The sequence below is a fragment of the Mercenaria mercenaria genome, chromosome 14, assembly GCF_021730395.1.
Source record: "Mercenaria mercenaria strain notata chromosome 14, MADL_Memer_1, whole genome shotgun sequence".
Taxonomy (NCBI): Eukaryota; Metazoa; Mollusca; class Bivalvia; order Venerida; family Veneridae; genus Mercenaria; species Mercenaria mercenaria.
The window spans coordinates 34,199,898-34,216,694 of record NC_069374.1 but is presented as its reverse complement, the minus strand read 5'-3'; the positions used below and the strand labels follow the sequence as shown (position 1 = coordinate 34,216,694).

At 35.1% G+C, this 16,797-nt stretch overlaps 1 protein-coding gene across 2 annotated transcripts in view; it reads left to right on the top strand.

Annotated features, from left to right (window-relative positions):
- The first annotated feature begins 1,267 nt into the window (after positions 1-1,267).
- The window catches only part of LOC123527226 (protein brambleberry-like), a 29,032-nt gene continuing 13,502 nt past the window's right edge, over positions 1,268-16,797 (top strand). Inside the window, exons 1-8 of one of the 2 annotated variants that reach the window (XM_045306557.2) lie at positions 1,268-1,574; positions 6,176-6,304; positions 7,331-7,516; positions 9,194-9,416; positions 10,343-10,366; positions 13,621-13,737; positions 14,422-14,601; positions 15,369-15,575. In XM_045306557.2, the coding sequence (XP_045162492.2) occupies positions 1,335-1,574; positions 6,176-6,304; positions 7,331-7,516; positions 9,194-9,416; positions 10,343-10,366; positions 13,621-13,737; positions 14,422-14,601; positions 15,369-15,575 (1,306 nt within the window). In that variant the 5' untranslated portion in view covers positions 1,268-1,334. The remainder of the gene's footprint in view (positions 1,575-6,175; positions 6,305-7,330; positions 7,517-9,193; positions 9,417-10,342; positions 10,367-13,620; positions 13,738-14,421; positions 14,602-15,368; positions 15,576-16,797) is intronic. The other variant, XM_045306558.2, reaches the window with a different exon arrangement.

Below are 16,797 nucleotides of genomic sequence, written 5' to 3'. Positions count from 1 at the left end.
TATTGGTCAAATTTAAAGCAGATGGTCTATTCGGGTCCTAAGTAGGGCATTTTCCGCTGTTCTTTATGTACTGAAACTAGCGATTTTGTATAATTACTCAACAGTTTAGCTCTATAAGTACGAAATACAAGATTATTTTTTTCTGGCGGACGCAGTGAAAAATGTAGTTTTTATGCAACAATTAATTAATACACTTTCAAACTTACGTTACGTCAAAATACTTAATTTATAAAGATATATTTACTGAACGATTTAGTATCAGTAGATATTACTAAAAAAAAAAATCATCGCACGTTCCAGAACAAGAATCTTTAAACTTGAAAATTTAAGCATATAAACTTAATGGATCATTTACAAACAGATTTTAAACGATCTCCTGAAATTATCATTATGGCTTGAAGATGATAAACAAATAAAATGATATAAATCTTTATCAAATCCTATAATCAATTCTCAATATCTTAATCATGAATCTAAACATGGCGCAGTAGTTTCATATAATAATAATGATTAAAAATAGTAATAATAAAACAATCTATGGTTTAATCTGAAAAAAAAAAACGTTTCCCGAAGTGCAGGTGTTTATTTTTAATTTGTTTAAGATAAGTTACATGTGATTTATACACCCTACCCTCTCTTGTTGTCACTCTTTTAAAAATCGACAGTGCATGTAACGAAAGAGCGTAAGTTTAGCATTGATTTATAAATATAACAGAACACTTGACGGTGTTGGCTTAAATCCGGATAATTCGAAAGAAATAAGAAACTTTCTGAAAATGAAAGAGAAAGTTTAGATTATTTCAGGACAGCCGCATCATAAATAAAACAATGCAAATCCCAAGTAAAGATCTTTGTAATATTATTTTAACTAATGTAAACGCCGTCTTCGTGTTACATAGCTAGATATAGCTACCTATCGTAAGGATTATACCAAAAGTTTTATATGTGTTAAAAATTCTTATAATTATCTATATCTATACCTGCGACTACGAACAGAAAACGTAAAAACCCCAACGTTTGAATTTATTTAATATGTATATTAATATTTATACTTAATTATTTACTATAATTATTATATTAGTATTATCTCAATATTTACTTCCATGTGATAATGATATTAATGAATGATAACATATATTATTCGATTTCCGTACGTTTCCTCCATTCTCCGTAAAAAAACACGTTCCCAAAAATGAATGTACGGTACGGATACGTTACGTTACGGCTTAATAATCGTTCAGTTTTCACGACAACTGATTAAAATGATGCACGGTGCAAATGTTTTGAATTCGAAAAATTTCAAACTTATGATTTAATGCGGCGTTTCACACAAAATGCGTTATCCTTTTCTGCATGTTGTGTCAGTCTTAATAGTTTTTACTGCATTATTTAGTTACAATCCCTCTGAAGCATTCTTAGATTGGCTTTGGGGCAAGATATCCGAGGATAGTTTTGATAACAAGATCGTGAGAACGACTGGTTTGAAATTTGAGGTTCAAACCACAGATGATAAGTTTCTTCAACTGAAAGATGTTTTGGAAAATCTATCAGAATTGGATGCATGCAATCAGATTGTAAGAAAAAATCTCGTACATAAATTTAAACTCGAAATTCCTCATGATCCCAATTGAATAATTATGGTCCACAGAAACAACAGCATGTCAGTACCTGTATGCGATTCTCGATATCGACATTATAGGATAAATACCGTTTTCCGGTATAAACCACCAATAAACGCCCGTTCCCGGTTTTACGGTGAGGGGGGTATCGGCCATTATGCTACATGGTGGTAGTGTTTAGATTATCCTTTTTTTCAAGTTTTAAACAAAGAAAATGAATAAAAAAGTATTGCAGATGATCATTAAACATTGTTGTAATTAAGACGTAGCAAAAATATCCTCAAAGTTTACTTTATTTTTGAAATTTTATCTTTTATTCTACACTGCCGCTTTCGTGGCTCGATACCGAAGGTGTGAAATTATTTGCATTTGTCAAGGTAAACAGATTATTTTTGCCAAAAAAATGTTGCCAAGCAGGGCTCCAGATAAGATGCGTTTTAGCGTAAATTACGCTTTGAAATAATGCATATACGCATGTCTGCTAATTTTGTAGCGTATAAAAACGTACATGAAATTACAGAAACGCATGCAATGACTTTTTACAAGCGTGAACAAAATCTGAATTGTCTGGATGCTTTACATAACAGTGCACGATCGGCATTCATTGTGCCACATTGAACGTACACAGGCATTGAATGGTACTCTATAAACCTTGGTTAAACCAGATTATACACTCAATGCGTGTGTAAATCAAATTGTTGGGAATTAATATTGATGGTAAGGTAGTGTATTTTAAAGCGGTGTCGATTTAAAATATAAACGTCCGGTGTGGAGTGAACAACAACATGTCTCTTTCTAAGAATGTATGAAGTGAACAGACGTGCCACGCATTCTTTAAACCAACAAAAAATGATACCCAAAACATCGTTAAAGGTATATTGAATAATCTATTGGATTTGGCAGTGAGTGTGAAGCCAAAGCAAGCCAATGGAGAAAAGAAGCAAAAACTTGAATGCTGAATTGAAACTGAACTGCAAACAAATGCATGGGTGTTACACCCAAGAAATATGTCATAAAACTGATTTCTGTTTTTTTTTCTCATTTACAAATATTTAGGAGTAAAATTACCCCTTGTCAATTTCAGATTTTACCATTTTGCTCATTCGCAAGAATTATGATGAGTAAATACTCATAGGCCAAAAAAATTATCTGGAGCCCTGGCAGAGGTCGTAGAATAGTATTTCCATTGTGAGAAAGTTCTAGCAAAAATAATCGCTAATATTGTACTTCATATCGGTTAATCTCGCCAGCCCCCCTGACCCTATTTACGGAAATACCGAAAAACGGGATTTATCCTTCATGTCGATATGGTCAATAATCCAGGCGCGTCGCGAGACATCTGGTATTGGGGCGGCGTGAGACATTGATTGGGTGGGTTTGGTTGTTGGAAAAGTTTTTGCAAATTGCACCATAAATGACACAATTTCCTTGCATTTTGATAACATATAACCAATAATATCGAGACGTTATCTTTGCAAATTTTATCAAGTAGCTCTATTTTAGCATATTGCTTGAATTAATTCTGAAAGTCAATGAAATTTTAAAACGTTTCATTGTCTTGTAAACTGTACACACTCCTGTCATTTATAAAACGGAACCACTGTATCAATGTATTGGAAGCTTATAACATATTTAATGAGCTTTACTCTTCAAGCATCAACCATCGTCAGAAAATATTGAACCATCTTTTGTCGGCATTCAAATAAGGCACTGCACTCTTTACAATGTTTGAGTTTAGACAATTGGACCCAAAAGTTTACACTTTTGCTCTATTAAATGACGAGCGGCTGCCCCACCACCAAAAATGTAATCCCCCAATTAACTTAAGTTATTGATTTTTGAGACTTGGCGATTCCGCTAATTGACAATACATGTGTCCCTGGTGGCTGTAACGATTTCTGCTGTTTCGCCTCCCCAGTTTGCATGAGCATAGACAGTTGATGAAAAAATCGGGACATTTTCAAAATAATTGAAACACCGTGTTGCCGACCTACTGGGGCGACGGCTGCCGTCCCCACTTGCGACGCCTCTGTAATCTGTGTACTTAAGATGGAATAGAGCTTCCTGTTAAATATGAAATTAATCACAGCTTATTTGATGGGAAAACCCGATCAAATGAGGTAATTTATGTAATCTCATCGTGATATCGCTAAAACTTGATGACATCAGTGAAGAATCACGATGCACAGGTGCCATACAAATTTTTGCTCCAGGTTGTTTCATAATATAATATGAGACAAAGCTGCAAATTAAGCTTGAGGGAATAAGATTTTACATTTTTTTTCCAATTTTGTTACAACAAAACTTTGCTACTCAAAAAAAAACTTTAAAAAGTTAGATTTAGTGTTATAATACCTGTTAGAAAGAACATCATATCTTGAGGGTCATATAGGGGTTTTCAGTTGAAACTGGATATCTCGAACTTGCTTGTCTTGGAATTTGGACTATCTTGAAGACATTTTCAAATTTTACCAGAAACACGTTGCCCAAAATATCACTTTATAGTTTAAGCAGAATTTCGGTTATCTCGAAGAAGAAAGCTCGATCCCTTAAAATTATGTGATAGAAATTGGCAAACCAGTCTGTCAAAAATGCACACTTTACTATAAAAAAAAATGTCATAAGTCAATGAGTACTGTGTAAAAACATCAGTTGATGTGTATTTACAGCAGATTAAAACTGAAAGTTGAAGAAATGAACAGGCCCATCTGTTTTATTTTTTGTGCTATAAATGAAAGTAATACTAGAGATAAAATCATGTAACAGAATACATATTTTTTTAAAAATCTTTCAAACTGTCAAATAATCCATAGATAATTATTTCAAATCACTTTTTCTGGCTATTAATGTGATCCATGTAAAATACTGTATTTGAACTATTACTTATAATTGAGCCGTGCCATGAGAAAACCAACATAGTGGGTTTGCGACCAGCATGGATCCAGACCAGCCTGCGCATCCGCGCAGTCTGGTCAGGATCCATGCTGTTCGCTTATGGTTTCTCTAATTGCAGTAGGCTTTAAAAGCGAACAGCATGGATCCAGACCAGACTGCGCGGATGCACAGGCTGGTCTGGATCCATGCTGGTCGCAAACCCACTATGTTGGTTTTCTCGTGGCGCGGCTCATATGAATGCAGTTAAGATTTGAGAAGCATCACTGAACTAGTTACATATGTTTATTATTCCCTGTCGAAAAATGAATGGGGATGTGCTAATATGTGTCTATTTATTTGTCCATTGACAGAAGTATAAGTGATAATTATTTATATATATATATATATATATATATATATATCAATAATTATCACTTACACTATTATTAGCTCATCTGATTTTATGGAGTAAAAAAATGATGAGTTATTGTCCTCACTTGATCGGCGTTGGCGTTGCCTGGTTAAGTTTTATGTTTAGGTCAGCTTTTCTCCTAAACTATCAAAGCTATTACTTTTAAACTTGCAACGCTTGTTCACCATCAATAGCTGACTCTGTATAGCAAGAAACATAACTCCATCCTGCTTTTTGCAAGAATTATGGCCCCTTTTGGACTTAGAAAATATCAGATTTCTTGGTTAAGTTTTGCATTTAGGTCAACTTTTCTCCTAAACTGACAGAGGTCACTGTGAACCAGCTGATGTCACAGGCACATGGACAGTTAGAATATCTGCAGCAGCTTCAGGTTTCTCTTAATTATTCAGAGTAAACATGGTGTCCAAAAAGTATGTCTTTATTTCTGTTTTTGCATACTGTAAAGCAGAAATTTTCGCGATGGTTTAATGTTCGCTATATTCGCGAGGCCCTGCATCTGATGAAAATTATTCCTCGCTTCTCGCGTAAATATTCACCGTTAGTATAATTCAAATTCAAGCAGGATACCATTTTTAGCTCATCTGATTTTTGGAAAAAAAATGATGAGTAATTGTCATCACTTCATCGGCGACGGCATTGTCTGGTTAAGTTTTATGTTTAGGTCAGCTTTTCTCCTAAACTATCAAAGCTATTGCTTTCAAACTTGCAACACTTGTTTACCATCATTAGCTGACTCTATACAGCAAGAAACATAACTCCATCCTGCTTTTTGCAAGAATTATGGCCCCTTTTGGACTTAGAAAATATCAGATTTCTTGGTTAAGTTTTATGTTTAGGTCAACTTTTCTCTTTAACGATCAAAGCTATTGCTTTAAAACTTGGAGCAGTTTTTCGCCATTAAAAGTTGACTCTGCACAGCAAGTACTGTAACTCTACATTGCTTTTTGCAAGAATTATGGCCCCTTTTGGACTTAGAAAATCATGGGTAGGACAATATTTCTATTATACAGAGACAAAAAAATCAGATGAGCGTCTGCACCCGCAAGGCGGTGCTCTTGTATATATATTTATTTACTACATATATCAATGGAGATTTACTGCTGTTTATGGAGGTTATGGTTGAAAGATGTTGTGAATTTATAGACAACTATATAATTAATGTAAGAACTTAACAGATATTGCAGAAATTAATTTTAAAAGTAAAGGAAGATATTTTCGGAAGAAATTAAATGTATACTTGATGTTGTAGGTTGTATATAAACTGAAGAAACGATGTGGAGAATTAACAGATGAAGAACTTGGCAAGCTTTCTGTACAGCTGTTCAACTGCCAGTCAGCAGTAGAGAAACGTCCAACATACACTTGCACCGATGGAATGGTAAACTATTAAATAGTGGACTCTGTAGCAACAAAAAATTATATGTATTTCATTGCATTTGGTCGAGGGTACATTCTGTCCCTTCCAATAGGTGTTAATTATTGCTGATGGCATGTTGTAAACCAGTTTTGGCATCTATAAATTCTCCAAAGTGAGATGTGTTTTGCAACTGCTTTTCAAAAACAACTTTTGGAAGACTAGTCAATAAAGCCTAGGTTGCATAGTGGAAGAGTGCCATCTGTGAGTGTGGGTGGTCATGTTTGCACCCTTGCTGTGTAAAACCAGATTTGTGAAACATGGGACTAGTACCTGTAGCTTCCTCACTGTGCACTCAGCATTTAGAGGATAGTAATAGAATTGGTCAGTCAAGTGTCAGTATAATGTGACTGGATTGAGTATCATGTCATGTACAGTGTGATTTTCTATTGAGGCAGCACTGTAAAGTTGGGCATTGCACTCACTGCTACACAGTATAAGAAACTGTTCACAGTATAAGATATAAAGAAATATAAATGTTAAACTTTTACTTTTGAAGAGAAAGTACTGACAAAATTGAGATGACAGTCACAAAAAATGTGTAGTCTTTTAAGTGTTGAAGGTAGCATTTTTATGCCCCCGGCATCTACTGATGCGGGCGGCATATAGTGATTGTCCTGTCCCTCCGTCCGTTCGTCCATCCTTACGAGGTTAACCAAATGGGACCGTTTCGTCTAGCATCAATACCCCTAACTAGAATGACTTGATACTAATGCAGATGTAACCTGTGACCATTCCTCATCTTCAGACATCACCTGACCTCAGTTTGACCATGACCTTGAACTTGACCTCATTTTGGACTTAGGTTGTTTTGTATCGACAAGGATGCCACCGGGGGCATCAAGCGTTTAATAAACGGTTTATTGAACGCAGCTACTTGTTTGTTAAATCATGTACCATGTTAAGAAACAGAAAATTAACTCTTTTTATTTTAATAACATTTGTGATAAAAACCATACTAAACTTTTGGTGATATTGTTTTTGCTACAGTCTCTGGCAGAATGTACAAAAGGTATGGATGGGACAACCTGGAATGGGTACCAGATAGTGAATAACAGAGCGCGAGCCCTATGTTATGCCACCCAGCATCAACAGTTCCGTAAACTGACAGAGGTCACTGTGAACCAGCTGATGGCACAGGCACATGGGCAGTTGGAATATCTGCAGGAGCTCCAGGTATATCTTAATTATTCTGAGTAAACATGGTGTCAAAAAATTATTTCTTTAATACTGTATGTGCATTATTTACAAATACAATAGTATTTTCCTTGTATATTGTACTACATTCATATAATTTTTTATATTTTTTTATATTTCATATTTTTTATTTTTTTCATTGAAAGATATACTGGTATGTTTTATTCATTTCATTCCAGGAAATGTTTTGTAAATACTCTTTGGTATGATACCAGTAAATGAAATTTTGCTGCTTGTATAAATACAATTCTGTGAAATCATTTTTATTTGTGTAGGACAAATTTTCGCGTATTTCGCACTAGGACCGATGCGCGAATTTAAGACCGCGCAATTATTATTTTTAGCTCATCTGATTTTTTGAAAAAAAATGATGAGTTATTGTCATCACTTGAGCGGTTGTCGGCGTCGGCGTCTGCGTCGGCGTTGCCTGGTTAAGTTTTATGTTTAGGTCAGCTTTTCTCCTAAACTATCAAAGCTATTGCTTTGAAACTTGGAATACTTGTTCACCATCATAAGCTGACCCTGTATAGCAAGAAACATAACTCCATCTTGCTTTTTGCAAGATTTATGGCCCCTTTTGTACTTAGAAAATATCAGATTTCTTGGTTAAGTTTTATGTTTAGGTCAACTTTTCTCCTAAACTATCAAAGCTTTTGCTTTGAAACTTGGAATACTTGTTCACCATCATAAGCAGACCCTGTACATCAAGAAACATAACTCCATCTTGCTTTTTGCAAGAATTATTGCCCCTTTTGGACTTAGAAAATCAGTTTTCTTGGTTAAGTTTTATGTTTAGGTCAGCTTTTATCCTAAACTATCAAAGCTATTCCTTTAAAACTTGCAACACTTGTTCACCATCATAAGCTGACCCTGTACAGCAAGAAACATAACTCCATCCTGCTTTTTGCAAGATTTATGGCCCCTTTTGGACTTAGAAAATATCAGATTTCTTGGTTAAGTTTTATGTTTAGGTCAACTTTTTCTCTTAAACTATCAAAGCTATTGCTTTAAAACTTGCAACTCTTGTTCACCATCATAAGCTGACCCTGTACAGCAAGCAACATAACTCCATCCTGCTTTTTGCAATAATTATTGCCCCTTTTGGACTTAGAAAAATCATTTTCTTGGTTGAATATTATGTTTAAGTCAACTTTTCTCATAAACTATCAAAGCTATTGCTTTAAAACTTGCAACAGTTTTTCACCATCATAAGTGGACACTGTACATCAAGAAACATAACTCTATCCTGCTTTTTGCAAGAGTGATGGCCCTTTTTAGACTTAGAAAATCATGGGTAGGACAATATTTCTATTATACAAAAAAAATCAGATGAGCGTCAGCACCCGCAAGGCGGTGCTCTTGTTTAATTATATTTTTTCCTTACTAAAATTGAAAATGCGCGAATTAAAGTTCGCGCAAAACAATCCTTTTTCATGCTTACGCGAAATTTCATGTCAGCGAATTTAAATGATTTCACAGTATTATGTCTGGCTGTGTCACATAATATCACTTTCACAGACACAACACACTGTAATACTAGTCAGATGAAATTCCGTTTCAACAAGGAGGGTGAGGTACAGAAGTTAAAATGTGAAACAGCAAACACCAAACCTTTGCTAATTTTAAGGATAATCAAAATGTAAGTCGTATTTACAGGATGGTCAAGAACAGCTTCATCAGATGACAACACATACGGTACGAGAATTGTACGAGAGCCAGAAGGATTTGATTGGGAACCAGCAAACTTTGAAAACATCACAGGACAGTGTTCTGTCTCAGATACATTCTAACATGGAAGAACTGCGGCACGAAAAAGCCATGATTGCTACGGGAAACAAAGAACTGGCTGATCTAACAGAAAACATCAGGTCAAAACTAGGTATAGAACTGTTTGAGTGAATGAGTGGTGTGACATAGACTAGTGTTTATCTTGAGTAATATCTCTGTATAATTCAGGTGCTTTCGCTGGAAACAGCAATTAAACAAAATGAAATCTTGTAAAATCATTTAACTTTTAGCCTGCTGAATTTGTAAAATGGTCTGTCATTCAATTTTGGCAATACCATTTATTATTCAAGGGGTGTTCACTGCAAATTTATTGACTGAATAGCAAACAGTGCAGACTATGATCAGCCTGCATGGACCTGTAGGCTGATCTTGGTCTGCGCTGATTGCAAAGGCAGAATCACTTGCCGCCAGCATGCTAGAGGTTATACAAAGTAAGTTCCTGTACAATCATTTAATTTCGTGGGCACAAAAAATTCATGTGGATATGAATTTGTGGATTTCAAATTTTGAATATAAATGAGAACTTTACTTGTTCATTGGGATTTAATTTTGTTGATGGATTCCACCATGAAATCCACTAAAAATAGTCCCCTCATGAATGCTAATGGTTTTACAGCACACCTTTTCTCATTAGCTTCTTCATGTTTTAGTACAATGTACTGTGAAATCATTTAAATTCGCTGGCATGAAATTTCGCGCAAACGTGAAAAAGGACTGTTTCGCGCGGGTTTTAATCCGCGCATTTTCAATTTTATAAATAAAAATAGAATAAAATAATAATAATAGCGTGGTCTTAGATTCGCGCATCGGTCCTAGCGCGAAATACGCGAAAATTCGTCCTACGCGAATAAAAATGATTTCACAGTATACTTAATCTGTAGCAGCCTAGGGACTTTCCAGTTGCAATCGAATACATTAGTTGTGCAGATAAGATGCATTTCTAGGGCTTAAAAAAGGAACAATTTGGTTACAAATTATTCTCGTAATGTAAATACATGTAATTGGATTTAATTGAAGGTAGGAAATTTGATAAAATCAGAAGTAAGTACATATTACTACTGGTTAATACTAAGATTGTTAACCATTTACTTTAACACTAATACCGGTATATTTAAATGTTTACGATAACACTCAGCTTGTTAAATGTTCACAATATCACAAAGAATTCAAATGTTTTACTATACATGTTAAATGTTAACCGTAACACCACTTGTTTATTTAGTTTGTTACATAATCACTTATTACGAGTAGATTTTAAGGAAAATATGACGCAGTCTTTAAGAGGGTAATTATGAAGAGGAAGTTGCACTTGCAAAGAGAGAATATAAGTTGAAACAATGTTAGCAGAGAGAAGAGAAGCCTTTAAACCTTATGAAGCATTTTTAAGCAGAAAATACATTACATTACAGGATGTATTACGTGGTCACCTTCAGTGGTAGGCAGCAGGTGGCATTCCTAAAATATTCCACTCTCTGACTTGACCCGTTCTTATCCCATGTTCACCAAACTTGGTCACAGTGATTTTGGGCATCGTGCCTCAGTCAAATGTGATAATGAGCTAGATCTTCCAAGTCTCTCTGAAGTAATGATGCTTGAATTACTCAAAATGATGAAAGTTGATAGTGCCCACTCTCTTAAATTAGCAGTTCTTATTCATAAATCATACTCGGACACCGTGTTTATAGACATAATATGTCAGCCAGGTTCAATAACCATTCTGATTGGCTCAACTGCTATGGAGTTATGGCTCATGAATTACTAAAAATTGCAAATAGTGACAGTGTCTGCTCTCTACCTTCAGTAGTTATTATTCAGAGTTCACCAAGCATAAATCTCTCAGCAGGTTTGGCAACCAGCTGGATTCTATACGTCTTTGTGGAGTTATGGCCCTTTGAAATACTGTGAAATCATTAATATTCGTGGGGGACTAATTTTCATGGATTTCGTGGTTGAGTCAGTCCACGAAATTTAATCCCAACGAACAAATAAAATTCCCATTCATTTAATGTTCACAAGTTGAAATCCACAAATTCATATCCCCACGAAATTGCCGTTTTGACCAAAACCACGAAATTTCATGCCCACGAAATTAAATGATTTTACAATACTCAGAATTGAAAAGAAAATGACATTGTCAAAGTTGAGCAATTTTTACCCAATGTTCACTGAAATGGGTCTCAATGAATATGCTAGTCCAGTTAAACAAAGGAAACTTTATTTAATTAATGTCATATATGATCAACAGACTACACGAACTACAAAGCTCTTGTGCAACCAAACTTCAATAACCATCCAGAGTGCTGTAGTGGCTCTAGAGTTTTGGCCCTTGAATTAATAAAACTTGCAAATATTGATTGTGTCTGCTCCCTATGTTGAGTAGTTCTGATCTAATGTTCACCAAACTTGGCCACAATGTCCATGGGCATAATGATAATAATTCAATAACCAATGAGACAGTGTAAGTTAATTTTGAATTTTGGCCCTTGGATTACTTCAAATTGAAAAAATTGAGTGTCTGATTAGTAGCTTCTGTTCTTATCCAATGTTCATTTAGTCAGAATGTTTATGGGCAGGTCTAATAACCAGCTTGATAATCTTTGTCACTCTGGAGTTATGGCCCTTGAATTAGTGGTAAATGAGAAAATTGACAGCTGGTCTGCTAAATAAGTAAAAAAAAATTAAACTCAAAAGTTAGTTGCTGTGACGGGCATATGTTGCGGCAGTTTTTCACTCTTGTTTCTTATATTTTGTTTTATTTATTGATGCACTGTTCTTGTTTTCATTTAATATCACTGTTCAAGAAAAGTTAGGGTTTTTTTTGCCATTACAGTGGAACCTGTCTTATCTGTACTTGCTTGGATCCCAAACAGTCTTACTTGAAGAGTTTTGGATTAAACTATTTCAAAGTATCATGGTAGACTCTTATATAGTTTTTGGATTTGAAATATAGTAGAAGACGACACATTTCTAATAAAAAAAAATCTGAATAAAGGATGATTTTGAAAAAGTTAGCTAGGTATTCTTTATGATTATTTTATAGTAGTAAACAGTTATTGTCAGATGATGAGTTGAATATCCAAGTTTATGGACCTGATCAAGGAGATATTCACAGAGACTGATAAGCCTAGATGAATATCACCTTGGTCAGGTCCATAGACATTTATTTTTACTTACCCGGTAGCTATTGAGGCAGGTTCCATCGAGTTGATATGTAGAGAAACTTTATAATGCTTTAGAGAGAAATGTGCAGTTAATAATAATGCTGAATTCTGTATATTTTCCACGGCTTCTATTGTCCATAGAAAACAGGGAGATGAAAAATTATCTGTTGAAAACAAGAAATATTTCTAAAAAATATCAATTTAGCTCTGGAGATTTTTATATTGCCTTTCATCTCCTCTTAGACAACAGAGGTGTGAAACTAACAAATTCAGAACGACTTGACGTTAATTTGACATTTATGGTGTGTAACAGGGAATGAAATATAACTTGAAGACAGTTTGTTTATGTCCTATTTAAGAAGGCATAAAAATATGCTGCTATTTGTTTTGCTCTGTTGGTCACTCTGAGATAAACAATTTTGCTTTCATATAATAACTTGAAGCTTTGACCTATAGTTATCAAACTTGATAGGATGTTAGATTTTGGACATTAGGTTACCCTGGGTCAGTTAATTTCAAGTCAGGTTCACAGTACTAGACTTTTTAAACTTGTTTCCAGTCATTATGAACTGAAGCATTTAAACCTTACTGAGTGATTAGTTGTTCTCAGTGGGTGACCATATGATTTTGGAAGTCAGTGTGTCAAAGGTCAAGGTCAACGTTAAGCTTTATTGCGATAGCTGATGGTTGTTTTAAGGTCATTATGTCAAAGGTCACAGTGGAGAATGCTTGGTCATACAGCAGTCAAACTACATAGGATAATACCTTGTTACCTCCAGAAGGCTATCATAGAGCACATATTTGTTTCATAAACAGCTCTTGTTAGCTTTTTGAAAATCAGAAAAGTCTGGTATTTTGAATTAATTTTGAGGATTTAACCTTTACCTTGCTAAATTTCTAAAATTGACTGATCTAACATTCAGTTTAGGCAGTACCACTTATTATTCAAAGGGGAGTTTACTGAAAATTTACTGACTGAATAGAGAACAGTGCAGAACATGGTCAGCCTGCATGGATGTGCAGGCTGATCTTGGTATGCACTGGTCGCAAAGGCAGGAACACTTGCCGCCAGCAGGTGAAAGGTTAATATGTAACGTAGTGATGCAGATGACTGGTGCTGGTTGTGTGTTTTAGATGAGGCCACTGACCAGCTGCAACGACAGGAGGACACACAGATGAAAAGTCACGAGAAAATCCTCGAAGATCTTACCTTTATACAGAAAAAGTCACATGATGCCTTGAATAAACTGGGTAAAATAATTAGTATCAATTACTATTGTTTGCATAATATTTTTTCTGTTGATTTCTTTTCTGTAAAGACTGCCTGCAAAGCTAAGTAGAGAGAGCACAGATCTATGGATCGCATGGTTGTGAGTTCAATCCCCCCAGGCGAGGCATATGTTCTCTGTGACGATTTGATAAAGACATTGCATCTGAAATCATTCACACTTCACCTCTGATTCATGTAGGGAAGTTGACAGTTACATGCTGAGAACAGGTTTGTACTGGTACAGAATCCAGGAACACTGATTAGGTTAACTGCAAATACTGTTGAAAAAAGGTGTTAAACCCAGAACAAACAAACAAATGTTTTATTTAACTGTGGTAGTGATCATTGCAGTGTTTGAGATATAACTCTAGACTGTCTGACATAGTAAAATACATTTTGTTACTTTTCAGTCCACATCGAAAATGCTGTTTCTGACAATTACAACTTAATGCTATAGAATTTTGTCTGTGTTTAAGAAATAAAGTTACGGGAATCACATTTGTACTAAATTTTGTTTTCAGAAGTCTTTTAAACTTACAGATATGATAATTAAGTGATTATCATTTTCAAAATAATTACATTTAGATCACAAGTCAGCAGTATGTCAGCTATTATGCTTTGTATCTATGTGATATTTAAAATGTTTACCTATGGTTTATTTTCAGATGAAAGTTCAGCACATTTAGTGAAGAATCATGAGGAAATGTTAAATAATTATGAACGTATGTATGAAAACATGATGAAAATCAATACAACGGTCTCACACCTGCTGTCTACAGTAAACGTAATGCAGAACCACCTGGATGAAAGAATAAACTGGTTCTCAACACTGCTTCATATGGCTGGTTTGTTTTTGATTTGATGAATGATTTACCATAAAGAGACGTAAAGTTTCTGTTTGGGACCTAAATTTTTCAAGTTAAACCCATATACATATGATTTTGACTCGGATACTGTTACTATATGATGTTATGTTTGCCTTTAATGGTAAAAAATCTACACAAAAGGCCTAAAAGTTTGTGTCACAGGGATTTCGAAAAACTGTTTTTGGTGAATTATTATTCAACATGTGAAGTTGTATACCGGTACCTAGGGTTTTGATTGTGAAACCACTCAGCCAGATCTAGTCATGAGTTATGGCTGTAGATTTAAGTTCAAAATATACATAAAGGACCTAAAAATTGGTGTCACATGTATGTATCTCAAATAGTATTTGACTTGGAGTCATGAAACCATATAGGATTATTATTCAGCATGTGAAGAAGTGCATCTGAGGTTTTATTTAGATTAACCTGTCATCCCCCACACCCAGTTGACTCCTACCCCTCCCCAACAAGAAGTAAAAGTTGTTCTTGTTCAGTTTCATTTATCTTGTGTTTCTAGATGATGTCTTTCTTCAGTATCCATACACATCCCCTCCCCGATACTCTCACAAGCACATCCCAAGGTAATAAGAAAGTTCTTGAATTGTCAGCAAGTAAAGTATGACCTTTCAATGATGGAAAGTTGGTACATCATTGTCCTACGGACACACATCTAGTTATGACTAATTATGACTTCTGTTTAATGCTTAGTACAATTAAAAATGTTCTAAAATTGACTTCTATTCCAGATGACAAACTTTCAATACTGACATGCGGAGCGTTACATTTGGGCTACTTCCTGTTTGCTGCATTGGCAGCATCATTTCTTCAGACGCCGTCTGCTACACGTGTTATCCTGTTCATACTGGTGTCAGTCAATGCTTCCATGGAAATACAGTATGGACATAGCCTTGACTTTGCTTCGATATCATTGTTCCTGTTCATAGTCTGCTTAGGTAAGTTGTTGAAATAAAAAAAGTTGATCAAAGCCAGCTCTGTTTGTACCTCCTAGGCAGGCATACCACCATACAGCTGTGGGTTCAAGCCTGACAATGTTAGATTCTTTCATTTTTGGAAAGCTTGCTCACTGAAAGTACAAGTAGATGGTTCTGCCTAAATCATCTTTTGCCTCAGATAATACCTGTTGGGAAGCTGGGGTATTTTATCACCTTTTATAAGTGTGATTTTTCTTTCCCCATTTGTAAAACCAAGGGCCTCTTCCCAATCGCCAGATGACAATGTAGGGTTAACGCACGTTTTTTTTGTGTAACAACATCTGCAGAATCCCAATGGATTGGTTGGTGCACGAGCCCATAGGGCTCGTGCACCAACATAGCCCGAGGGATTCTGCAGATGTTGTTTCACGAAACAAACATGCGTTATCGCTATTCTTGCATAAAACACAACTTAAGTGCTGGAAATATCGAAAAAACAAGACTATCCAGCTGACATTAGCCGATCGAAGTCGGCCGTTTCAGGTTGTTATGGACACATGTTTTATTTATGCATTTCCAGGGCATACAGAAACAGTGCGTATTTTATACATGTCGAACGGACATTCTTGTTGTGGTAATTTCTTTAATATTAAATATATGTAAAATAAGCATGACTTCCCCTTTTTCCGATATATCGGTAGGAACTTTAGCTTTAGAGGCTCGGAATTATGAGAAAAGGGCATAACCCTACACGGCATCCTGTCTTTACACAGTTTGCAGGTGAGGTGCCGACAGAACACAATTCTGCTTGGTTTAAATTAATAGTCTGCCCCTTACGCTTTTTAAATGTAAATATTATCGTTTAATAGAAACTGGTATCAATACCTATATTCTTCATGTCGTTAAGAATGAAATCTCTAGGCCTATAACTAGAAAATTTTGCTTTGCATCCCATCCCATCGCGATCAAAGTTTGATAAACACAAAAATTTGAATTTTTCCAACATCGATATAATCAACTTAGATTGGATTTATAAACTCAAACATGGTTGGTGAGATCTACAAATAAATTGAAAAATATATAATAAATACCTTCTGTTCATCAAATGTTCATTAACTGTGGAAAAATCCTTCAAACTTTACGCTTCGTCATGTTTATGCTTTACATTACACACCATCACTGTATCAGTAGACTGCATAGATGTGTAAAGTAGACACAAACATTTTTTAAAAGTTTTAGTGTA